The sequence below is a fragment of the Podarcis erhardii genome (genome assembly GCF_964252035.2).
Source record: "Podarcis erhardii genome assembly, chromosome: 7".
Classification (NCBI taxonomy): domain Eukaryota; kingdom Metazoa; phylum Chordata; class Lepidosauria; order Squamata; family Lacertidae; genus Podarcis; species Podarcis erhardii.
Genome location: NC_138511.1, coordinates 41,452,924 through 41,478,421, shown reverse-complemented (window position 1 = coordinate 41,478,421; position 25,498 = coordinate 41,452,924). Strand labels below are relative to the sequence as shown.

Below are 25,498 nucleotides of genomic sequence, written 5' to 3'. Positions count from 1 at the left end.
TTACACGCACCCTGCCTCACATGTAACTGGGATCCCTGCCAGAAAGAAACGGCAGCAGCTCCTAAACAAAAAGACATCCTAGTGAGTGAGCTTCAGATCCCCAAGATATGACTAAATAAAGCAAAACACAAATGCTTGAGTGTCTGGGGGGTATGGCCTCCTCCTCCTCCATCATCCTTATCAAGCCAAAGCATTTCCCAGGAAATCAACACATTCCTCGTCTCTGGGGTAATGCAGATGCTGGAGTCTGAATGATTCATTGAGTTTGCAAAGGCTGCGTGCCTGGGCATATTCTGTTCAATTAATCAGTGGACGACCACAGCTTTTTACAAACTAGCATTATGGGGGAGAGTGGATCAATGATGCATTACGACTTTCCTAATGAGTTCCTGTGACTTTGCAAGTGCTGGAACTTCAGTTGGATTTGAAGGCCGCTCCTACGGATTTTGGGAAAGTGCCTTGATCTATTCACTCACTGCCACTGTGATTGTTCACCTGGAAGGGCCATAAATTAGTGGCTATAGCATTTTGTGTGCTGTTCCAGACAACTCCAGATAAGATAGGGAAAGACTCCTGTCTGAAAACTTAATTGAGAGACACTGCCAGTCTGATTAGACCAAAGCTGGGGAACCTTTTTTTTCAGCTCGAGGGCCATATTTCCTGCTGAGCAACTTTTGAGGGGTCATATAGCAGTGGTTGGCAGTGCCAGGGGCAAAAATGGGAAGAGCAATGAATGTAAATTTTACCTTAATAAATATTTAAGATCCCTTTCCACCTCCATCCCCCAGCTGGGAAAACCTTACACTGAAGACAGCATAACACCTTTTATATTGTTCAACTGTAGGCCTGCATTTTAATCATTGTTGTAAGCTGTTCTGAGCAATGCAAATGAAAGGGCAGGTTATAAATCTTTCAAATAAATAATAAGAATCCAGAAGTCAGATGATGCTTTCCTTTCAGAAGCCATTAGCAGAGCACGCAATGCTGCTTTCATGTGCCCAGGTGATTATAAAGCCCACATATCTGGGAAGGAAGCAGAGTGTAGCAAACTTTGGAAGCCAGTATTTCAGTGCACTTAGTGGGAACCCCTGTGAGCAGAAAATACAGGTAATGCTAACAGGGTTTGAAAAGCAGAGAGAAGAGGCAACCTGCATTATGCCTTTGACTCTATTGGCCCATCACGCCTTCTGCTCTTTTCTGAGCAATCAACCTAAACATGAGTATCAGCAAAGCTGTTAGTTAAATGCAAGCCAAGCAATATCTCCATCTGTAGAATGTTTTCCAATTGACAATAAAATGCAAGTTGCCACTACATTAAAATCTCCTCTATGCACTGCACTCAACACACACTCATCATTTGGCATCATCAGAGGACTTCAGATCATTACACAAAGAGGGAGGGTGGGCCCAGCCAACTGCATGCCAGGCCAAGGTTTAGGGCGAAATGAAGGCTGTTTCCTGAGAGCAGAAATTTTAAAAGTGGCAACCTCAGATAACAATGCATTCATATTCCGGGCTCTGTTCTGCCTTCTACCTTCCAAAGCAGTACAGTCTAGATTTCAGAACCAGGAGAATTCCTCCATGCTACAACAACTAGGTGTTAAATTTAGCTCTAGTAACAGTTGTCACATTGGGTGTGGGGAACCTGTAGCCCTTTGGTTGCTGTTAAGACTCCCATCAGCCCCAGTCAGAATAGCCACATCTGGACTACATACTCGAAATCACAAATCATTACAAAAGCCATACTTATTTCATTGGTTTTATTTTCAAGGTGATGGGGAGGGGGGAGGAGCAAGGAAATGCAGGTGGTCAGCTAAACATTTTTTTCTCCAAACATAAAACCTCAAACCATTTCTGCTTAAAATGTAGAATGTGTTATAAATAAAGGTTAAGCTAATACAGGGTCCGTAGGAATAGAAAAGACAAACAAAATACATGTAAAATAATGACAAGGAAGATGCCACACCCCTTCTCCATCACGAGGTAAATGTGGAGAGAAAAAGAAAAGAGAAAACCCTTAACTGACACATGTAAGCATTTTAAGACTCTTTTATGCTACAGTATTATATTACAAGCCTTTTCCGAATGGGCAAAAGTGGCTCAGTACTGAGTGTAACTGTTTGAAACTCACTTTATAAAGACTGTTTGCATGACATAAAGGACGTTAACAAACAGGAGTGCCTCCCATAAAAGACTTTCAGGCGTGTTCATGAGCAATTCCTAATCATTGAAACGCAGCTTTGATTTGAGCTGCGTCCCATCATATTTGTGTGTTTATTTTTATTTTTAACTTCTGCAGTTCTTAAATACAACTATACCATCACAAAATGGCTGCAGTCAGATGCACTGACAAATTTCGGATTCACACATTCCCTTCCTCCATGGGAGGGGAGATTAAAACTTCTCTTGCAAGCTTACGATAAACCAGAGTTCACTGTTTCGTCTGATCCCTGGCAAACTATGATTTCTGCAAACCAGAATCCCCAGACAGGTCCAGACAAAATAGAAGCTATGGTTTTCTGCAAAACATGTAGGAGGAAGGGAGAAGGTGAAGAGGGAGTTCATGAGCCTGAGGCCAAAAGCTGTTGTGCTCATAACTATGTCTGAATGTAGTCAGTAAAATGAGGGGAACTGAAATTCATAGTTGTAATCTTGTTTATACCACATGGGTGTGCATTTGTACAGAAGTTACAAGGTTCTTCTAACCACAAGGTTAAGAGAAGCACTCCTGAAACAAACAACAAGAACAAAGAACAATCCTGCAACTCACTTTCCTTTTTTTTTTTTTTTACCACTTCAAGACACAACGAGCCCTTGGAATGGGCAAACCACTCATGGTGAAAAACGACCAGGCTCATTACATTTGAGTCCGATAGGCAGAAAAATTGCAGCATTCTCAGAACGACAGAGAAACTTGGCAGCATCTGGTGGGTATATTGCTTGTCAAGCTATTGTTTTCTTCCTGTGCAGCATGTCATAGCAACAAGTACGGTGGCACACAACACACAGCAGTTAGCACTTAGAACAACAGCTCTCAAACTGGCCACGTATTTTCACTTATAGATTTGATTCTTTAAAAAATAAAACTAGCAATTAGCTCTCTGGAAGATATTTCATAAATCTTAAATCTTTTAAAAATTACTCTCTAAAGGTTATAAAAGGTTAGTCAAAACTTTTTAATATGAATAGCTTGGATAAGTGGATCTAGTTCCCGGCTGGAGAATTATAGCAACGTATTATGCCGAGGAGGAGAAGAGTCCACAGAGGAATCTGCAAACTACGGTTGGAACCTCAAGGATTCTCATTAAAAAGATTTGACTGCATAGTGACACATCCTTTTTTTCTCTCTCTCCCAAGTGATGTGTCTCTCTCATTGGCTTTCCACATCACTTGAAGGAACCGTTTTAGTACTTTATTTACATTCAAAAAGTATTCATCTCCCCCTTTTGTTTCTTCTTCAGCACAGTGGAAATGCCAACAAATCAAGTCAATGGGAGACTCCCTAGCAGAGGTGCAGGACAGCTTTATTAATCTCTGGATTTGTCCAATCATTCCGGATGTCATCCAAATGATTATCAAAATCTACTAGTGTTTCATAGGACCGGCTGTCCAGAAGTGAGGCAGAGATCCTCTGGGCTTCTGACCAGTCTTCACAGTAATCACTAGGAAGCAAGAAAAAAGTAAAGAATTAATGGTCCTCAGGAGGAACCAACCAGCCTCCTAGTCCACTGGAGTGAAAGCAAAGGAAAAATCTATCAGCAATGCATAATGACAAGCAGAGGGTCAGCTACACTACAAACTAAAACAAAAACAAAAAAACACTTCAGTCAAAATGACTCACCCTGAGGAAACATGGGAGTTACAAGAGAGGCGCACCTGTTTGAAGTATCTGCTAGGCAGCCCTCACAGAGCTACAATTCACACAGAGACCTTCTTCAGATGCAGTGCTACATCTATGACTTAAGTGTTGCATCGATGAACTAACTCACTTCACTTCACTTCCCTCTCCCTTCTCTTCTTCCATCTCAGTCACAAGGAGATTCAAAGCTAATGCTTCTATTTTTAACTAGGCACAGTAGAGCATTATGTTCAAACCTTGACAAACGGTGGCCAGTCTTGGTAATGGTTTATTAAAAGAGGACAACTTCAAACCGTTGTTATTAATCTGGCTTGTTTCAGTGAAAGCTTCTGATCGCCTCCTCCTGCTCCTCTTGGTGGCACCTTCTCCAGCCTGATGCTCCCCTGACATTTTGGACTATGACTCCCAACAGGCTACTGCCAGCATGGCTGTGTTGGCTGATGGGAGTTGGTAGTTCTACTATCTGTAGAGCACCAGGCTGGGGAAGGCTAGGCTGAACAAGAGCTTAGTGTTGCATCCTAACAAGGCCAGTGCCAGGGGTGTAGAGGCATGACCCTTAAACTGTTTCACATACCATGGACAGGCCCTGCACATTATTTGTTCATGTTAGAAAAGCTCTGGCGAGAGCAGAAAACCTTTCAAAAGCTGACTGTGATTAGTTCCCAATGGATGCTACTCTGGTTGTTTCACATCTGAACCCTCCTTCCTCTCTTCCCCCAGCCCACCTCCATACCTAACAATTTCCTTTGGTAATATGTTTCATACACTATGTTGCTATTCTGAGTTTGTTGGCTTTACAGTTTGAAATATTATTCAGTTAGGCAGATCTGAAATTTTATTAGGTTAACACTGGATCTAGGTCATTAAAATGTTATTTATTTATCAAGTTGGTTTGGGGATAATAGCAAAAAACTACTTCATTCAGCTGCCCCAATTCCCCAGATGTTTCAGAATAGAAGTCCCATCCGTCCCAGACAACCAGCACATGCTGAAGAAGGCTGAATTAATTCATTGTTTGGATTTGCTGTGTCCTTGTATTGATTGTACATTGTATATTTTTGCATTGACTGTTTCATACTCATAGCCAGCTGCTTATTTTGGAGGCATTCCAAACTTAGGCTTCGTTTCAAGGTAAAATATGCTAAATATAAAAATGTAAATGCTGCTTAGGAGCAAAGGTCTGTTCTATGAATACTCACAAGTGCGGGTCTTTGCATCTCCATTTGTTTTCGTGATGTTCGTACACGTGAACAGTCGGTTCTATGCACTCCATTGTAAATTTACTATTATCCACCTGATGCAGAACAGAGAGAGGGAACAGAAAGCTCAGTGGCAGAATGTTTGCTTTGCATGCAAAAGGTCCTAGGTTCAATCCCTGGCAGCTCCAAGCAGAACTGGGAGATGTTCCCCTGCCTGAATCCCTGAAGAACTACTGCCAGCCAGTGTAGGCCAGGTATGGGGAACACCTGTCCTCTCTACCTGGTTGTCAGGGCTCTCCCAAGTCCACACACCCTGTTGAACCACACCCTCCACCAATCCTGCTCTGCACCCTCCTTAAGTGTTTTTGCCTGACTGGAATGCTACCTTGAATGCAGATCATACTTCTTGCTTATCTGGAGGGAAGATAAAGAGGCCTACTGTACAAAGGTAAAATTCATAGCTGCTGCTCCACCAACTTTTTCCTCTGGCTCTTGGAAGGTTACTTAGGAGGGAATGCAGCCTTTGAGCCGAAAAAGATTCCCCACCCCGGTGTAGACAACAGTGAGGTAGATTAACCAATGCTTTGAATCTGTAGAAGGGAGCTTCCTATTCAGAAAAGCATTCTCACCTAGACACATACACTGAACAACCTTACAATTTATGCACTGGAAATGGACCCTTGAAATTAAGTTGGAAATGTGGAGAATGAACTAGAAACGAACTCCTGTTAAAGAAGTGGTTTTCAAACTGTTAAAGAAGTGGTTTTCAGGGAACTCTTTCCAGCTTGTTTTGTCTGCTGATGAATCCATGATGGTCAGCCACAGACATCTAGCAGGTTGCAAAGGCTACTTGGGCATGTTTTAAGGGCACACACTTGTTTAATGCAAGGCATAATTTAGGCCTGTTAACCGTTGCTCCATGGTGACAGAGTGCTATCTAGAACACACCCAACAGTTTCCCTGCAGCTGTACACTGCAGGTATAAATCCCGTAGTGAAGGGGAAACAAACTTTCAAGGAAATAAGCATCATCATTATTAATTCAGTTTATTATTCAATTAATATGATCAGGATGGCAGCCAATAAAACAGTATTAAAACAATCCACACTAAAACAATAGCTGGTTGCTAGTTCTCAAATAGCCGGGGCCTCAAAAAGCGTCGCTAGCAGTGATCTCAATACAAAGACAGGTAGCTGTCGAGCAAGGGTGGGGAACCTTTTTCAGTCCAGGAGCCACATTCTCTTCCAAGCAATCTTCTGAGGGCCACCTGCCACTAGTAGGTGGGGCCAGAGGCCAAAATGGGGAAATTATTATGAATTTTACCTTTGCAGAATAGGCTACTTACTTCACTCTCAAGACACCTCTCTCTAGTCTCCATCCAGGCAAGCAAAGCTCAAGGACATTTTCCAGCTAGGCAAAAACACTTGAGGAGGGTGCAGAGCAGGGCTGGTGAGGGGCATGTCTTGGAAGAGTCCCAAAGGCCAGAGAGAAAGACCATATCCCCTACGTAGTGGTTCCCAATCTCTTAGAGAGAAGGCAGTGATCAGAGTACCCAGGTCAGAAACAGTATAGGGCTTTGTCCACCATTACTTGCCTTCTTGTTTTACTTTAAATAAATGGAAGAAACTTGAGCAACTGAAGGATTTTCTGGAAAACAGTTCTGAAGCACACTGCTTTAGGGCGATGGTGCGACTTCATGGTAGCGAGGGAGGGTTGTATTACAAGACTTGCAAATAACTGAAGCACTTACATTTCAGAAAATGTAATCTAAGCAATTGATGTCATTAGCTATGGCCATGAAGTGTACACTAAATAAAGAAAAAAGGCAGCAGTGGGGGGGGGGGGCAGGGGAAGGATATTACGTACCATTATGAGGGCTGTGTCGTTGAAGCCTTCTGCAATCCTGGAGGCAACCTTTTCAGCAACCTGGTTTGGACTACGAAAAGCACACAAATTACTTACAATTCTGCTATTCTTCAAATCAATCATAATGAAATTGGAACACTTGAATGAAGAGATGATGATAAGATGTCCGATGATGTGCTCAAGAGGAAACGTTTTATATGGCCTAAAGCAAGAATCGGGAACCTCTGGCCCTACAGACGTTGTTGCACAACATCTCCCTTCATCCCGAAAAACACTCACCACACTGGCTGGGACTTACTGGACTAGGAGTCCAACGACATCTGGAGGGCAACAGTTTCCTTAACCCTGGTCTAAAGCTAAACCAGATTTGAAATAAACTGATGGTGGCTGGGCATTGCCAGTCCTCTATTCTGCTCACTCATGCTGGCCAACCTCCTGTTCTTGTAACAGAGACATGGGATATGGGCCTCATTGCACCAGGCATTAAGCAAAGCTCAAGAAATTAAAATAAGGCTTCTGCAACCAATCTGGTGCCTTCTGGATAATCTGGACTACAATTCCCATAGCATCAGGTCAGGGATAGCTGGCCTACACATTTAACTAAACCAATGGTAATAGCTTCCCCTTAAGGAGCCCTGGGAATTATTGTTTTGCAAGGCCACAAGCACAGCACTACAGGAAGAATTTGCTACTAGGTGTTTTGTTAGGGTTAGCCTCTGATTCGGTTCTCTTTCTTTCTTTCTTTCTTTCTTTCTTTCTCTCTCTCTCCAAGCCCCTCTCCCTTTATGTGGCTCACGTCCATTTTTGAATGGGTCGCAGTGGCAAGGTGGTTGCAGCAACATACCTGGCATCTTTCAGACGTTCATTAGCTTGATAGTACCCGGCTATTACATAGCTATTCTCTTTGCACCATGAATCAATCTGAAAGAGGACATAAATAAAAAACCTGTAAGCATTCAAAACTCAAAGCACTGGCTAACGTCACACAGACTGGAGGGCAGGGGGTGATAGCTAGTGAATTAGTGGATTGAAATAGCCACTTTATACCTATTAGCATGGGAAAACATGCCTCCCTTTTGAGAGCTGTTGCAAGGACAAAATGAAAACTTTTCGGCTGCCAGGCTACTAGGTAAAAAATCTATTTCTCAAATGAAACATTATTGCTGTTAATCATTTCATAAAAGACTTTAAATGTATGTTCTATACAACATATAACATGCTCTCCTACCCCGGTGAAACTGGCCACTATTATGTATATTAATGTTATTTATATTGATAGAATTTCTATAATGCCAAATCACAGAATACAATGGTGGCATTAAAACAGGAAGCATTTTTTTTTTAAAATGAAGGGGTTAAGGTGACTGGCTAATAAAATAAAATAAACAACTGCCAAGGCCTATTGGCATAAGTCTTCAAGAGACACTTGAAACTCAAAAGTGATGATGCCTGAGGAATCTTTGCTGGAGTGTTCCACAGCACAGAATCAGCAACGCTAAATGCCTGACTTCTAGTTAACACGAGTCAGGCTTCTGTAATACAGGGAACATTTTATTTCCATTGTACAAAATATGATCTGGGTGGCCATGGACAATCTGCAGGGTAGGTGGGACAAATTCGGGACTCCTGGATATCAGCCCAACCCTCTCATAAAGCTGTGGAAAGCCACTTCAATGAGCTGTCTCCAAGTTCTACTCAGAGGAGAAACACTGAAATTAAATATCCTAGTTTAGTCATGCCCACTAATTTCAAAGGATCTATTGAGTAGAACTTAGAAATATATAGAGGGTTTTATCAAACTATCAGTGCAATGGATGCAGGAGATCTGGGTTCAAAGTTATCACTTCGGTCCTGGATTTAACTGTGTTTTTCTGTAAGGCATTCGCACAGTCTCAGCCTGCCATGGAGACAGTGATCTACTAGCGGCTGCTGAAAGTGGTCAAAGCAAACACCATGAAATGCTCTAACTGTAAGTGCTATATGCCTGCCATAGCAATTCCTTTCCTTTACAGATAAGTTGGGATTCCTGAAGCCTGACCTGGTTGACAGACACATGGAAAAGACAAGCCAGAGAAGGGCTTTTATGGAGAAGTAAAATATGACAGCAGAGGTATGCATAAGGAAGGGGAGAGACCATTTTGCCCTTCCTCTGGTCACTTCATTAAGCATGGAAGTGAAGGGGCAGAATGAGTGGAGAGGGGTCTTAGGATGTGTGTAGAAACTTCAGGGGGGGGGGGAGAGGACAGACGACACAAGTCAGAGTGGAGGGAACTCCTTGTTCTTTTGTCCCCTACTCGCTGTGCAGAATGAAGGGCTGGTGGACTCTGCACTTGCTAGTACACTCATGGAAGGAGAAGGGGCGAGAAAACTGGTCACCAGCCCCACTCTAAAAGACCCACATTTAAACTGCCTAGCAACCAGGGCTGTGGGCTTTAGCAGGAAGAGCAACATGATCCTCGATTGGTGATAAGGTGCAGATTCTATTGTGTCTACTCTGCACCTCCACCCCTGCTGCAACGGTCACTTTAATTAGTGAAGATATTTGCATAATATCATTTTATCCTAATGTATCATCTGATCTGCCACAAAGCTTTGTTAAAATACCCAGTGAGAATTAAAGGGGCAAATTCATCTTGGGTGTTATGAGGCAGGATTTAAAGTGCTGCATTTATCCATATCAGATTTTGGCCCAGTTTCAGTGGCTTTTGAATATATCCCCATATTTGCTACTCACAATAAATGTAACTGATTAAGATAATCCAGTGATTTTGGGAGGTGGAAAAACGAGCTAGCAATTGTGCTTTTTGCTGTCAACTACTATCTTAAAAAAATGGGGGGAGGGGGAATTAAGTGGATTGCAGAACATTTTGGATGCTGAATTCCAGCTTCCTGCAAAACACATCAATCTCATGGTTAGCAGAATAATTACAGCCCTGAATTAAACTGTCTAAAAGCAGAACGAAGCTACACAAATAATCTCTTCTAAAAGAATGACATGGATTTATGTGTTTCATTAAATTGTCATTTGCTGGCATTGTTATACTTAAAGAGCCAACTGCTGAAGTAATCATAACCCCCATTTCAAGGGTTTATAGATGCCATTTTAATTGCCAGCAAGTTGAGATCTTTTAACTAAAAACTAAACACCCGGATAAAACATTCTTGCTCACAGCAAACATTAAGAAGCTGATCTGAAATTTTCTTTTTGCTATTCAATAGGAAGCTCAGTTTCTATTCAATTTTAGGGGAGCAACAGAGAGAGACAGCTCTGCTCTGGCTTGTTTGCAACAGGTTTTTTTTTAAAGTAACACTTTATTGGGTTTTATAAACAAGGATCATATGAATAACAAATTATACAAATAAATGGACCAAGTCTTCTCATGTCATTTGTACATCACAAAAATAGCATAATAAATTTGCAGGAATATCTACAACACATGCTTCATTATTAGTGGTCAATTTTTTAAGTTTTTGGGTTTGTGAATGGATTTAAACAAAAACAAAGGGGAAATAGGATAGAACAGAGTTAACAGATAACATTCAACATCGCACAGCTAAACACCTAATCAGGAGCCCTTGTGGTTGTGCTTAGATTAAGTATGAGTAATAGTCATTTTTCCTCTTATGTTACCAATGAAACAATATAAAGTGTTGTATATTAATGAGTGTGGGAGCACAGTTCAAAGTGAAAATAAAAAATTATGTTTACATTTTAATTTCGGTCAACCAGATTGAGCCAAATGCTCAATATTGGCAATGTGTACACATCACCAAGCACGTGTACCTGCCTTAAAACAAGCACTGCCCTGACTTCCGGGTTGGCGCCATCGCCGAATGGCGGACTCCCTCCGAGCTCCGGAGGGAGCCTGCTCGGCAGGGGCTGGGTTCTACCGCGCCGGCGACGCAGGGACCCTCAAAAACCATGGGCGCTGAAACCCATGGGCATGGTGACTCGGCGGGCACCGTTTGCGCCCCCCCGACCACGCGAAGGAGCCTTTTTAAAGGCTACGGAGCGGGTGACAGGGAGGGGGTGGTGCTGTGAGTCCTCCGCTTCCCCTGCCGAGTGAAGCCGCATGCCATTTGGTGGAGAGCGCTGACTTCTTCCATTGAAAATCTGGACTCAAAAGAATAACCCGTGAGTAATTGGAACTTGGATTAAAAAGGGGAACAAATTTTTTCTTAAATTCGGAGCGAGCGGGGGAGGTGCAAAAAGGAAGTCAGCCTCCCCCCTGTTGTAGAGGAGCTAAAGCAAAGGACCTGACAACTAAGATCGAGTGCAACCTTTTTTTTTGATAAAGTTATTAATTTCGCGATGGAAAATTATAAGCTGGGCTGGAGGAGAAAAATGGAATGTGAATTAAAATACAACCCCCCCCCGAAAAACCCCGGGAGTGATCCGTGAGAGCGCCGGGAGAGGAGAAATAGAGGTTTTGACAGCTGTCAAAGGAGCTGCCAAAACTGAAGAACAAAAAGAGAACTTTGTTACGAGGACTTTGCTGGTTACATTTGTTATAAATTGGATATAAACTGTTTAAAACAAGGAATAATAAGTTACTTTGACTGGTGGGTGTGATCGGGAAGGAAACTGAGTTATTATAATCCCTCTAGAGGAGCTGTGGGTCATTACAAGTATTGCTGGCATGGAATTTGAATTGGACTTTTTATCTCCTGGGAAACTGCAGAAATGGAACACTATTTTGTCTACAGAGGTCTACACACTAAAGGAGACAATAGATTTATCTATTGAAGAATGGAAGGGACTTGACGTAATGTTTTGTTCCTGAATAACAAAGCCTCTGTAGAGGAATTACAAGCTTTTTGGAATTAGAACATTTGTGCAGGAGAGCAGGGGGGAAAAAAAAAAAAAAGAGGAGAAGAGAGAACAACAAGAACAACAAGAACTGGACAAAGTTGGAAGATAGACCCCTTCCAAGATTGGACATTCGAAATCAAAGATGACCAAAAGACGGCAAAGACTATTAAAAAGACGGCAAAGCGGACTGGTGAAGGACTATGGCTTAGATGTGGGAGCTCCAGGACGACAGTAGACATTGACGGACATTGGGCACGCAACCGGGAAAGGGGGGAGGGAAATTTGGAATCCAAAGGGTGTTAAATTACATTTTATTCTTTTTTCTATTTTTTTTATGTTAATCTGTATTGTATACTAAAGAGGGGAACTCGTGGAAGGGAACAGGTCGATTTTAGGGGATGGGAAAATATTTTTTAAATTGGGTTAATGATAATAACTTTAAAACTTGGGGTAAGAATTTGCTGAATCTATTTGAAAGAACTGGAATACAAGAGGGGGAGGGGAGGGGAAGTCCTGGAAAGATGATATTGAAAATAAGGCCTTAAATTTGGATGTTTTTCTTTTCTGTTATATTTGAAAATTTTTAATAAATATTATTAAAAAAAAACAAAAAACAAGCACTGCCCTACCAGGCGATAAGGTTTCCTCATGACAGCTCAGTAGATGTGCTTTACAGATGGCCAGGCACCGTTGGGAAGTAGTTCTCAAATTGCTCCTTGCAATTCCCAAGAGTTAACTGTCTCATTTGCCACAAGTGCATTTAGTCATTTGTGGCCTTAACGCAAATGCACAGACAGCTTTCGCTGGGTTCTGTGCATGGCAGCCAGAGGCAATATTTACTCCCAACAAATGGACAACTACCAACAAGCTTGGCCTAGTGACCCTTGGTTGGGCAGAGGAATCAATTTTACCCTATTCCCGTGGCATATCTGCTTGGCTCACGTGGTTAATTCATCCTTTGTTGATTGGTTCATTGTGGCTTTAACTGTGTAAGCCTATCATTATGCATGGGGCGGTGGGAGGACTGGTATGTGGATCACCTTCCCTTAAAACAAGGCCTTGTGTGGTTTTTTGAGTTCTCTATTACTACTCTGCAACTCCTTAAGTATTCTTGTACCTTGACAATAACCTTAAAAGGACAGGATGTGAGCAAAGACTCTTCCTTGGACAGAATAAATATTTCACTGGGAACTTCTGCTTTCTACACTTTCTCTCAATACTGTATCTCCTTCATGCACCTGCTTGGTTGCTCTTATCCTTTAGACTTCAATCTTTCTAGTGATGGTCTCAGCACTGCACTTTGTGGCTTTTGGCTGGACATATAACCAGGACTGCTGGACCCAAGTTGATATACACATTTCATCTTCTGGTGTTTCTACTATCAATCAGCAAATAGGCCGTTAAATCTGAATGCCACTTACAAAACCACAAGGCAGCACAATAAAAAGTTACGCAAATATGGATAAGCACCTTGGCTTTCTAAGACATCTTGCACTATCCTTGATTACGTTTGTCAAAGCTGCCACAAACAATATTTGCATGCCACATTGATTTGCTAATTGATTAAAGTTTGACAAATCCCAACTCAGCTTAAAATGCACAAATACAATTTCTTCATAATTAGATTGTTTGAGGACTTGCAGCATTTCATGAATTCTGCAATTATTTCAATTTCCCATTAGAGCTACAAGCTGATTTTGCAAAGATTTCCATTTGGTAAAAGTCAGAGCTGCCACAATGCTCTGTATACCAAAGTGACTCACTGCCCTTAAAATTCAATGTCCATGGTGCTCTTCATTCACCTTTGTACTCAGCAACACAACTTATTCCATTGCTGCCCAGCCTCCTCTAGATGCTTTTGGTTTAAGTACTCTGATATCAGAGGGGCTGTGAACACACTGGTTATTATCTGAAGAGATATCACAGGCTATGCACTGTCCAGGCGGCCAAAATGTTTATTGTTTTCAATGCTTGATTTATAGTGCACCCATCAACAGATTCCCAGGGTGAATTACAAAAAAGTTTTTTAAAACTACAACAAAAAATTAGAGCAGGAACATTAAAACATCATGTTAAAAAGCAGTAAAAATAATAATCAGCCAGCAAAACTAAAATGAACAGCAAGCACTGCAAAAACAATATGAAGAGCGCCCTTCCCAGACATAGCACCCTTCAGATGTTTTGACTACAACTTTCATGAGCCCCAGTCAGCACAGCCATGCTGCCAGGGGTTGATGTAAGCTACAGTAAACAAATATCTGGAGGCCACCAAGTTGATAAAGACTAAAGATGAAAAAGCTGGGGGAAAATGAAAAGATATTTGGTGTCAAAATGTCATAAAGGTGGATGCCATGTTAGCATTCCAAAGTTGGGTTCCCATCACTGTGTAGGTCCTTTCTCTTAGCCACCCACTGGCCTTAGATGGTGGGAGCTCCTTTCTCTTAGCCACCCACTGCCCTTAGATGGTGGGAGCTCAAAAACAAAAGCCTCCTTTGAAGATCTTAGTATACTGTATAGGCAGACACATGTTGAGACAATAGGTCTTTCAAGGTATTGTGGTGTGATCCTGTGAAATATTTAACATAAGGACCTTTGTACATTTAGCAGTTGTGTTGCCAAGGACTGTTGAGCAGGTGAAGCTTTTCAACCCCCCTGCTGTCCTGTAACTGCTGAAAGTTCAACTTCTTCAAACCAATGAAAAAAGTATAGAGGTGCTAGAGCATAATCTAGCACCTCTATAGAGCATAATCTCCTCTGTGCTAGATAATGGGAAGGGTTGTTTGTCCTCTGCATGCATGTGATATCCAAAGGTATGCTGCCTGATCACCTGTGAATTTGTGTAGAAGGCAGCCTTCCCCATCCTGGTGTCCTCCAGATGTTTAGAAATACAGCTCCCACAACCCCCAAATTCTGACCAACTAGAGTTCGAGGGAGTTATACAAAAATCTGGAGGACAGTTAGGGGATGTTATTATAACAGTTCATCTAGCACCGCACCCTCAATTTCTCATAGTGGGTGGGTGGATGTTTAAGGAAAGCCCAAAAGAAGCTCCCCAGCAGCTGTCTTTCTAAGGCATCCTGCCTCTTCACGGGGAGGTTATATATAGGCCAGCATCCTGTTTCCAACATTGGCCAGCCATAGGTTTTTTGAGGTACAGAGGTAGCAGTTGCCTTTCTCATCTGTCCCATTATGTGGCACGTTGAGCTATATTGCCTACAGACAGGGAGGCCCCATTTAGTTCTTATAGTCAACAGCATTCAATGGACATATCTGCCATGAATTAAGGCAACAGACCCCCTGCTTTGCTGTTTGCTCCCTCCCCACAGTCTTATATTTAGAAGTATATTACCTGAGCAGTTAAGAAAGGCCGTAAATCAACTGCATCACATATAGAAGCAAGGCCCCAGGCTTAATTCCTGGTGTTCCCAGCCAGACAATGTCAACAGTACTGAGGTAGAGAAACCAATGGAGTGACACAGTACAACTGACAACTTCTATGTTAACCCTTCATTCAGACCCATGAGAACTAGAACCTTACTTTCAGGGGAAAGGCTGTGGAAGACCCCATGATTTACATGCAGAAAGTCCCAGGTTCAATCCCTGGAGTCTCCAGGTAAGGCTAGGAATGTCCCCTGCCAGAGAGGTAATACTGAGCTAGATGAAGTGAGGATTTGATGTTCACTATAAGGCATAGAAGCTCTATTCACCCACAGGGAAGCCTTCCCAAAAAGCAGCAAACAAGTTAAGGACCAGTTTCCCATTGAGGAGGAAAGAAACACAAGAAGCTGCTTTATATGGAGTCTTAGTACTGTCTACACCGACTGGCAGTAGGTTCCTCAGGGTTTCAGTGGCAGGAGTGTATGCTTTCCCAGCCCCTACCTGGAGATGCTGCTGCAGACTGGACCAGAAACCTCCTGCATGTAAAGCAGATGCGCTACCATGGAGTTAAGACGCTTCCCCTAAAAGTAATATAAGACACTAGTCCTCATGGTTGTTTAAAGGAGAATATGGGAAGCGCCGTTACGTTATGTCAGGCCACTGCCCCATTTAGCTCAGGGCTTACTGACTGGCAGTGGCTCTCTAAGGTTTTAGACGGGGAGGAGTCTTTCCCGCCCCTACCTGGGAAACTGAACCAAGAACTTTCTCCATGGAGAGCAGGTGCTCGACCACGGGGTTAGGGTCCTTCCCCTAAAATCAAAGCAAGATACTAGTCCTCGTGGTTCTGAATGATGACAATATGAGGCCTTTATACTGCGTGAGACCCACTGGTTCATCTGTCTAGCTCAATTTACTGTTGACGCCGGCTTTCTGCCCCCCACCCCACCCGCTTGGCAGCCCCCCCGGCCCACCCACCAGCGTGAGCGCCACCTCCAGCATGGGCGCCAGGGCGAGGCTGCCATGGAAGAGCGGGATGCAGTCCACGAAGAGCGCGTGCGCCGGCAGGTGAGGCCCCGTCGGCTCCCTCTCCCGGCCTCGCTGCTGCTGGTGGTGCTGCGGCTGCTTCTCGGCCACCAAGAGCCCGTTGACGGCGCAGTGCGGGTACTTGGCGCCGTGGAGCACCATCTTGCAGTAGGCCTGCGTGCTCAGCTTCATCTTGGCCGGGGCCCCGCCTCAGTCAGCACAGCCGTCGCCGCTGCTGTTTCCTCCTCCTCATGGGGCCCCGCTCGGCAGGGGCAGCTCCGGCTCCCTCACGACCACCGCCGCTGCCCGTTTCCGGCTCCACGGGCCCGCCGCCAAGCACCGGCCGTAAAGCTGGGAACGGGGAGGAGGAGGAGCGGCGCAAAAGTGTCGCGAAAGGAGCATCTCCAAGTCCCATAGCTGAAGTACACAGGAAGGGTGGCGAAGGCCCTTCTAGACTCATATCTATGGTCTTCTCTAGTTCCACCTTCTTTACCTCCCGTCATACCCCGCGGCGAAAAAGCCAACCTAAAGTGGTTCCTTTTTTTTTTGAACGCATAGAGTTACGGGTCCATTGTCTACAAATAAGGTTGCTCGGTTATTTTTGACGGCCCCCTCCCGTTTTCCCCCTGTCTTATGTGGGATTAAGCGGGCAAGAGATTCCGAGGAGGAAACAGAGGAGGAAAACTCTGTCTTTTTTTGGGTGGCATCTAAAAAGCTAACACATTTTATTATGGCATAAGCGTGCATCTGATACGGTGGGCTCTAGTCCACGAAAGTTTATGGCACAATTTCTACTAATCTTAAGATGCTACAACACGTTTTGCACTCCCTCTTTTCTTTTGCTGCAATAGACTTGGGTTGCAATCCTAACGCCACTTACCTGGGAGTAAGATCCACAGAATTCAAGGAGACTTGCTTCTGAGTAGACATTGTTAAGGATTGCTCTGTTACTCTTCTGGAAAGTGGAGAAAATAAAGGACTTTAGCGTAGCTACATTACTATTAGGCGGGATATCTCTCCCTCCCCGTAGAAGCAAAGAGAGCAGTTAACATTGCATCTGATTGAGGTCTTATTTATTGTGAACTGCACTTTGGAAACTTACTCTCCCTGCCCCTCCTAAACAGAAAAAAGGAAGAGTGACACACACAATTGTCTGAAAAACCACCTTCTAAGTTGCTTTTGAATCTCTCTTTTGCCTTTCCTTCTTCCAATAAAAAAACTTTTGGAGTTTTTGGTAGAGAGCATTGCTTCCCAATCACAGGTAAACAACAGTTCTATATTTCTCTGTACTTTTTCTATAGCAGACTTCACCAGCTCTGTGCCCTACACGTTTTGGACCACTAGTAGTTTACGGCAGAAAAGACGAAGGAGCGACTTTTAGAGGTGTCTAAGGTTATTCACGGTGCGAAGTAAGTGGATAGAGAGAAGATTCTCTCTTTTCATTCTGGAAGGTCAATTCAATGAAGCTGGATGTTCTTGATGTTAACGCGGAAATCACCCCATGGGGTAAACGATACCTGATTACTTTACATTTTCCTATATCTATCTATATCTTTCGTCGTATCCCGTCATGCTTCGCGGCGGAAGGCTTTAGGCACCGCCTGGGAGGAGGGACTTCCGCCCTCTTGGCCGCTTGGTCCGTCGCTATCCCATGCTGCCTTGCGTTTCCGCTTCTCTCTCCTTCCCTCTTTCCGTCCTCATTCTGCGGGGTTTAGAGGACACGAGCTGCCTCGGGTTTGTGGTGGCAGGTGAGGGAGGGGCTCCGCTTCCACGGAGAAGAGTGAGGGGGAGGGCCTGTGGGGGGGGGAGTGGAGAGTTGCGGGGAGGAGGGGGAGAAGGAAGGCATCCTGCTTAATTGGGGTTTCCCGGTTGATTGGGGTATCCTGATTGGGGTTGGTGATGGAGAATGGAAAAGATGCTGGTAGTTGCCGTGGGAGAGACGAGGGGGCAGGCAGGCAGGTACATGTCTCCCTTTGCACGCTTACCTGGGAGTAAGCCACATTTCACTCATTGGGGTTTAATGGATCAACCCTTATTCAGAGATAAGCCCCACTGATCTGACTGGGGTTTGCTCCCAGGTAAACACTCAGAAGCATTTTAGCCCCGCCTCATGTATAGGATGCAGGAAAGTAAAAGTGCCATTGTTTACACCTGTAAGGCCCAGCCTTATGCACGTGTCTAAATCCTGCATTGTGGAGCCTTTTTTGAGGAAGTACATAATCAATGCTGAAAGCCTCTCTGTCCACTAGCCTGTTGAGTACAGTGGGGCTTACATCTGAGTATATATGTTCAGGGTTGAACAGGAGTGGGGTGCTTGTGGCCAGCTAGATGCTGCTAAACTGCAACCGGGAAAGGGGGGAGGGAAATTTGAAATCCAAAGGGCGTAAAATTATATTTGATTATCTTAATTATATTTTATAATTTTATCTTAATTAATTATATTTGATTATTTTAATTTGTATTGTATATTAAAGGGGGGAACGCGTGGAAGGGAACAGGTCGATTTTAGGGGATGGGAAAATATATTTAAAATTGGGCTAATGATAATAAGTTCAAAATCTGGGATAAGAACTTGCTGAATTTAATTGTAAGAACTGGAATACAAGAGGGGGAGGGGAGGGGAAGTCCTGGAAAGATGTTATTGAAAATAAGATTTTAAATTGGGATGTTTTGTTCTTTTTATTTTGTTGTAATTGGAAATTTCTAATAAATATTATTAAAAAATAAATAAATAAACTGCAACTCTTGTTATCCCCGACTACTGGTCATGCAAGCTGGAGCAGATGGAGTTGTCCTCCCATAACAACTGGAGGGCTGCATGTTCCCTACCCCTACTCTGGAAAGTAACAAAATGTTGGGTTCCTTCCTTTTGGGAAGTTGGGTTGTCAACTCAGGAGATATCCCATAACCTGTTAATAACAGCAGTTAACAAGTGGTAATGCTTCTCTATGGCATGAAAAGTTTTATTACTATTATTTAATGTATTTATATCCTGCCTTTCTCCCAAATTGGGACTCAAGGCTGCTCACTACATATTGAAAACATCCTTATAAAATACAAAGGAACGAAAACAAACTAGTTAAAAACAATAGTTAACAAACAAATACAACAAATTTAAAATAGCATTGAAATAATAATTGCCCTTGTAGCAACCAAGTGGTCAACATTGTCTGCACCTAGTTTTCAATGACCTGTCTGAATAGGAAGGTCTTAGCCTGCTGGAAGAATGATACCAAGGAAGGAGCCAATCTATCTTCTGTTGGGGGAGAATTCCAGAATATGGGAGCAACCACAGAAAATTCTCTCTTGTATCACCACCTCCATGCTTCTGATATTGATGATACCAAGATCATTATGATTTATTTCTTAGATGAATTGGAACAGAGTTGCATTTTCCCTCCAGGCTACTTGACAACCTGTTGGGAAGACACACTGGGCTGCGGTCCTATGCTTGTTTATCCATTAAATGTGTGGGATGCTTATTGCCCTTCTTGCAATGCGTATATGCAATTGCTGCAAATATATTGAAAGCAGAGCATAGAAAATCCCAGGTATCTGTTGTCCCAGATTGTTTTAAAAAGGAGGATGCTGTGCAGAAGCTTACATTCAGTTTTAACTCTGTAGCTGCAACTACCCTTCTCCTGATTTTTTTGTTGTCACCTGTGGGTGGAAGATTTTCCCTTCCAGCTCTTTGTTTGTGAGAGGTTGATTAGTTGAATGCAGAAACTGTTGATAGTCCTTGGGAGAGGAGTTGGGAGTCTGTTGCTTGTTGATGCCTTCTATCTTATGCCCTTAAAACCTAGGTCTGCATCTTCTCCAAATGTTACTCAGTAGGCTACATTTTGGTTTGCTGGATGGTCATTAGAGTTTTGAGATTCCAGCACTGTATTTTGCAAGAAAGACAATACTGCAAGAAATGACATGTGGACAGTGTTTTGCAAGAAACTGCCAATGGTACTTGTAACACAGAAGGAAAATTGCTTTTTCTGGATTCAGTCTGATATATAACATTGTACCTTTTTTCTCTTTCAGGATGTTGGCTTCTCGGACATTTAGTCTTCTTGGCAAGCGGGCCATTTCCACTTCAGTCTGTGTGAGAGCCCATGGGCATGGTAAAATGATGGCTTATTATTACATTTTTACCCTACCTCTCTTTGAAAGAGCTTAAGGTGACATACAGCGGTCTTCCCCTTCCCTGTTTTATCTTTACAAGAATCCTGTGACATAGGCTGAGAGAGCATGACTGGCCCAAGACTATCCAGTGGGCTGTCATGGCTGTGGGGGAATATAAGCCTGGGTCTCCCTGATCCTAATCCAACACTCTTAACCACTGCCTCACCCTGGATCTCATCTTAACTTAATTATCCTAAAACTGTTCACATAGGTTTAGTACATTTCAGCATATACCGTGATAGTTCATCACAACAGCTCCTTTAAAATAGATTAGAGTGACAAATAGTGACTTTCCCATACAAGTGAAAAAAGCTGAATGGCTTTAAATCTGCCACATACCCACATATTTAAATCTGCCACATACCCACATATTACAGCCCATCGTCTGTTCCATGAATGAGGAACCTGTGATCTTGATAGGAGATAGCACCCAACAACCCCAGCATGGCCAATGGTCAGGGATTATGAGAGTTGTAGTCCAGTAACACCTGGAGGGCCACAGGTTCCCTGCCCCCCATCTATTCCATCATAATGACACAATGCTTCCAGAACTAACTTATTTTTCTTGTGGGTCCTCTTGTGTGAAGGACCAGCATGTCTTTAAAGTCTCTGCCTTTCTTAAGAGAAATTAAAAGATGAAACTGCCCAGTTCAAATTTTAGTGTGTGCCCTTCTGCTCTGATACTTTTGTTTGGTTTATGCTATTCCAAGCTTCCTGGGATTGTATCTGTGTGAGATTTCTCTTATTTTCCCTGCCAAACAGGTATTGCAAAAACGGAAGATTTCAGCCTGCCAGCTTACACCGATCGTCGGGATGTTCCATTGCCTGAAGTTCAGTTTACAAAAAGTCTCTCTTCGGAGCAGAAGGCCCTGAAGGAGAAAGAGAAGGCATCATGGACTGCCCTTTCTTCTGCTGAGAAGGTTGCATGTAAGTATTTATGGTTATGGTGGGCTGTGTTGGAACAGGAGAAAGCAGGGTGGCAGGCAAAGGTGGCTTGGCTAACTTTAAGCTTCAGCATCTCAATTGCACCCTCTCTTCTCCCCACCTTTCAGTGTACCGCATCAAGTTCAATGAGACCTTTGCTGAAATGAACAAGGGGTCATCTGAATGGAAGACTATTCTTGGTGGGACACTCTTCTTTATAGGCCTCACTGCTTTTGTTGTCATTTGGCAAAGGATGTATGGTAAGTAGTTGGCATTTAAGGAGCATCTTAACCATTAAGATAGCAAGGTGTCTCAAGTGAGAAGTGCATGTCTTATCATCCCAAGAGTAAGGAGAGAGGTGTGTGTGCATGTGCACTGAGTAATATAGAAGAACTAAGCAGTTACACTTGCAGGTGTATTTGCGCCAACATATGGCTCTTTTAAGTCATTGAAGAGCATCATTGCTATGCTCTGGCAATTTAAAGTACCTAAATCCATGTATTCCCTTGGGAAGCTGCTTTGGCAATTCAGAGTTGTCTTTTTTTTATAATATGATGGCTGTACTTGAGGTAGCTTAATAGCCAACACAACAGCGTATGGGGCTATTCACTCTTTTTCATGCCACAGGTTCTTGGCTTTGGATCTATAGCAGGATATGGGAGGCCCTGGGCAGAAAAACACATTGTGTTCATCTTTGTCATAATAGGGACAGGCAAATCTCAGGTGTCTGTCTATCTTCAGGTAGATCTGTAGCTGATCCCCATCTCCCATAAGCTTATAGGGGCAAGAGTGCCCCAGATGGCTTATTTTCCAGTCTTCCTTTTAAAAGATGGGGTGTGTATAACTTCACAAAAGTCGTTAGCTTAGCTGCTCGCATTTCAGCTACATAAATTATTGCCATCTCAAGCAACAATAGATCGAAACATTTGTTAAACTTTCTTGCCTTAATTACTTGGAGACAATCTAATTTGCCATTAAGAGTTAGGCACCTGACTGCTCAGAAAAAAAGATTTGATCAAATAATAGTCAGGTATTACATAGCACAAATTTTTAGAACAGCAAAATATTTAAACATCAAGCCTAATGATAATATAATTACACGGTGTTTTTTTGGTAGTATCTTAAACAGTGAAACTGACTCTAAAACAAATACAGTGGTATCTTGGTTTAAGAACAGCTTAGTTTATGAACAACTTGGATTAAGAATGCTACAAACCCGGAAGTAGGTGTTTTGGTTTGTGAACTTTGCCTTGGAAGCAGAACATGTTCCGCTTCCAGTTGAGTGTGTTCCACTTGTAAATTGAGTCCCGCGCTGCTATGGGAAAGCACGCCTTGGTTTAAGAATGCTTTGGTTTGAGAACGGACTTCTGGAATGGATTAAGTTCATAAATCAAGGTACCACTGTAAATGAATTAGAGTAACTACTTAGTACTGTGCACAATTCATTAACATTTCCGTAGGTTTTCATTCTTTTTACACCCAGGGCTAGCCTACAGTTTCCTTCCTTTGGGAGGAAGGATGGAATATAAGTTCAGTAAATAAAATAACATTAAATTATTGATTAAGTAAAAGTCGGTTTTTAGAAGGCAGGCATGGTACTGCATCAGACTAATTCTCCAAGTAGGATTACCTTCAACTGTTTTTTGCTTCAATCTGTGTTGTCAAAATAATCAGTACGCTCCTGGCTAAGGCAGGGCAAAGGAGCAAGCTGCATTTGCTCCTGCCATTCTGACAAAGTTTGCCCTAATCAGATTTTAAGAACTTAAAACTGCCGCCCACATAATCATATTATTGGTTTCATGGGATATTTGTCCACAGTCGTTTGACAGGTGTGTCAGTGATTGAATTTACAGAAAGCAATTCCCTTCTGTTTATTGTGTGCAGTCCTCACTAGCTGCTACTGGGGCCAGCCCTATCAATGGCCAAAGAGGTAACTTCCTCAGGCAGCAGATACTGAGGGGGGCAGTAATGGTATCTCTCTGCCTGTTGCTTCTGGATCCACCAGCCACTGCCTCTGTTGGAGGAGAGAGCCATGAGTGCCACACAACCTGTCCTGTGCCTTTTAAGCCAGGCTGCTTCCCTGAGGTGTGGAGGACACTGCTCCATTGCCAGTGTTGGAAGTAAGATTCAGTGGCTAGTCTAGTTAGCTTTGGTACTTGGGATGGGTGTGAGTGAGCGAGCGCCATATGGTCAGTGGAAGCAGGACCCTTAGGGTGAATGGGGCACAGCCCAACCAACTTTAGTTTGCCTGCTTTCTTAGAACCAGTCGAGGGGTAGCCTACCTGTCATTAGCTCTGGCTCCACCTACTGTTGGTTCCAATAGGCAGCAGCCTCCACCACATCTTGCCCTTTGCTTTGGGCAGCAAAGGGCCTTGGGTGGACCTCAGCTGCCATGCAGTAAATTCAGTGTGAACTGGGAACAAATATCTGTTAACATAAAACTAGATTTGACTATCCTCCACCAGGGCCAGGGCTTTTTCAGTGACGGCTCCGACCTGGTGGAATGCTCTGTCCCATGAGACTAGGGCCTGCAGGACGATCTCCTTCTGCAGGGCCTGTAAGACAGAGCTATTCCGCCTGGCCTTCAGTCTGAATTAGCCTGATCCTCTATTCCCTTTCCCCTTTCCTTTTCTATGAAGAAACCCTTCTGGGACCCCGCATTTAAGCTCTTCCTTGGTCTCCTTGCTGGCCCTAGTAGGACCAATTTAGTCAGTTAGCCCTGGTGATCATTTGACGTCTACTGACTGGGGTTTCCACCCCCCCGCCATGACCCCTAAATTTTAGAATTTTATTGACATTGATGCTGCATTTATGTTGTATTTTATGCTGTTTTAATACATTTTAATCAGTGTTTTATATTTGCTGTTAGCCGCCCTGAGCCCGGTTTTTAAACCAGGAAGGGCGGGGAATAAATAAAAAAATATTATTATTTATTATGTGGCCAAAAGATGTTTGTCAGATGTTTTCATGTTTTAGTTCTGAAGGCAGAGCAGAGGTGGCTTTCAAATGTACCTGGGCCAGATAATTCTGAGAGAGCATTGAGCTTTTGACTCGCACAGAGCGTTGTGTCTCTGTTCAGAGGTCTTAAGCCAGATGGCGGTAGTTGGATGCTAAAATATAAAGTCTCTAAATGACTTGCAGTCATCAGATGTGCAGATACTTTTTATTTATGAATCTCCTTTCACATAAGCCACAAAACAATATACAAACGTACAATAAAAACAACTAAAGTAGTTTTCAAAACAGTACAAAAAAAAGGTGCAGAGAGACTTAAAAACATCCTGCCGGAAAAAGCTTGTTGAAACAAAAAATTATTCAGTTGTTTGCAGAAAATACAAATGGAGGGTGCCTGTCGTATCTCTACTAGGATGCTGTTCCACAAAACAGTGACAGACGCACTTGAAATCCCTGCTCTGAGTTAACTGTGGAGTGGGCTTTCATCTCTGCATCCTTTTGGGAAGCAAATAAGTTCTATTGTTTCTAGGCTTGGGGAAAGCTTGGATGGAATGTACTTCTTACTGTTGACAAATTGGGAGATGTCATGAGCTTATTGTAATTTGCTTTTCAATTTACAGTTTTTGGGCCAATCCCTCGCACTTTCACAGATGAGTGGAAGGCCATGCAGACCAAAAGAATGTTAGATATGAGAGTGAACCCAATTGACGGCTTCTCGAACAAGTGGGACTACGAAAAGAATGAATGGAAAAAATAAATGCACTCCAGGGATCGCCACTCCTGTTCTGGCTTGAAATGTTGAAACCATTCCTTCATCTCCATGTGACCTCGCTGCTTCTGTGTATGGGGAAGAAAATACCCCTCTATTGAAAGAGAAACCTTTAATAAATGTTTGGTTTGCTTGACAAGTTTATTCTGCTTTGTTCTAGGGTCCAAGGAAGTATAAATTGTCCCTCTTGCTATATTTGTAGATGTAAAATCTACACAGCAAGATTAAAAGTTGAAGAAAAAAAAAAAAGGACTTTGTGACCATCTCTTGGAGATAATCTTTTTAGAAAATATGTCTGGGGGATTCTGGCTGCTGAAATACCAAATGCATCTTATGTGATCCAGCAACTCTGGAAGCATCTAGTGTGCTGATGCATTTTTAATAAGCACTTAGTGCTTGGAGTTGTCAAACCACGGCAGCAGAAATGGCCTGGCAAAAAACCGATTCTGTGTTCTTTTGAGTGCATGCTGAAAGGCAGGACCGCTGCATGACACGTCAACATGCACTGTGCCACAGATTGTAATCAGCAGGGAAACCAC

General features: G+C 43.0%; 2 protein-coding genes across 3 annotated transcripts; one reads left to right on the top strand and one right to left on the bottom strand.

Annotated features, from left to right (window-relative positions):
• Nucleotides 1-1,746: 1,746 nt before the first annotated feature.
• On the bottom strand, nt 1,747-17,596 carry EMC8 (ER membrane protein complex subunit 8). 2 transcript variants are annotated; one of them, XM_081872260.1, is made up of 6 exons: nt 17,540-17,596; nt 17,019-17,093; nt 7,769-7,845; nt 6,925-6,994; nt 5,059-5,153; nt 1,747-3,662 (listed from the first exon to the last, which is right to left on the bottom strand). In XM_081872260.1, the coding sequence occupies exons 1-6, from the start codon at nt 17,579-17,581 to the stop codon at nt 3,503-3,505; spliced, it is 519 nt and encodes a 172-aa protein (XP_081728386.1). In that variant the 5' UTR covers nt 17,582-17,596; the 3' UTR covers nt 1,747-3,502. The 2 variants fall into 2 exon arrangements, with proteins under 2 accessions (XP_081728386.1, XP_081728385.1); XM_081872259.1 differs by lacking the exons at nt 17,019-17,093; nt 17,540-17,596 and adding an exon at nt 16,091-16,495.
• Nucleotides 17,597-17,731: 135 nt separating this feature from the next.
• COX4I1 (cytochrome c oxidase subunit 4I1) lies at nt 17,732-25,098 on the top strand. The gene is made up of 5 exons (XM_081872261.1): nt 17,732-17,886; nt 20,171-20,250; nt 21,074-21,238; nt 21,364-21,495; nt 24,811-25,098. Exons 2-5 carry the CDS (start codon nt 20,172-20,174, stop codon nt 24,945-24,947), a joined length of 513 nt encoding a protein of 170 aa, XP_081728387.1. The 5' UTR covers nt 17,732-17,886; nt 20,171; the 3' UTR covers nt 24,948-25,098.
• Nucleotides 25,099-25,498: the final 400 nt, after the last annotated feature.

Excerpts from the sequence above, each read along its gene's own strand:
- COX4I1 (XM_081872261.1), top strand. The coding sequence starts at position 20,172 with ATGTTGGCTTCTCGGACATTTAGTCTTCTTGGCAAGCGGGCCATTTCC. Across the intron at positions 21,239-21,363 it reads TTCTGCTGAGAAGGTTGCAT|TGTACCGCATCAAGTTCAAT; the intron begins GTAAGTATTTAT and ends CCCACCTTTCAG. Across the intron at positions 21,496-24,810 it reads CATTTGGCAAAGGATGTATG|TTTTTGGGCCAATCCCTCGC; the intron begins GTAAGTAGTTGG and ends TTCAATTTACAG.
- EMC8 (XM_081872259.1), bottom strand. The coding sequence starts at position 16,330 with ATGAAGCTGAGCACGCAGGCCTACTGCAAGATGGTGCTCCACGGCGCC. Across the intron at positions 7,846-16,090 it reads TGGAGGTGGCGCTCACGCTG|ATTGATTCATGGTGCAAAGA; the intron begins GTGGGTGGGCCG and ends GTCCTCTTTCAG. Across the intron at positions 5,154-6,924 it reads ACGACACAGCCCTCATAATG|GTGGATAATAGTAAATTTAC; the intron begins GTACGTAATATC and ends GTTCTGCATCAG.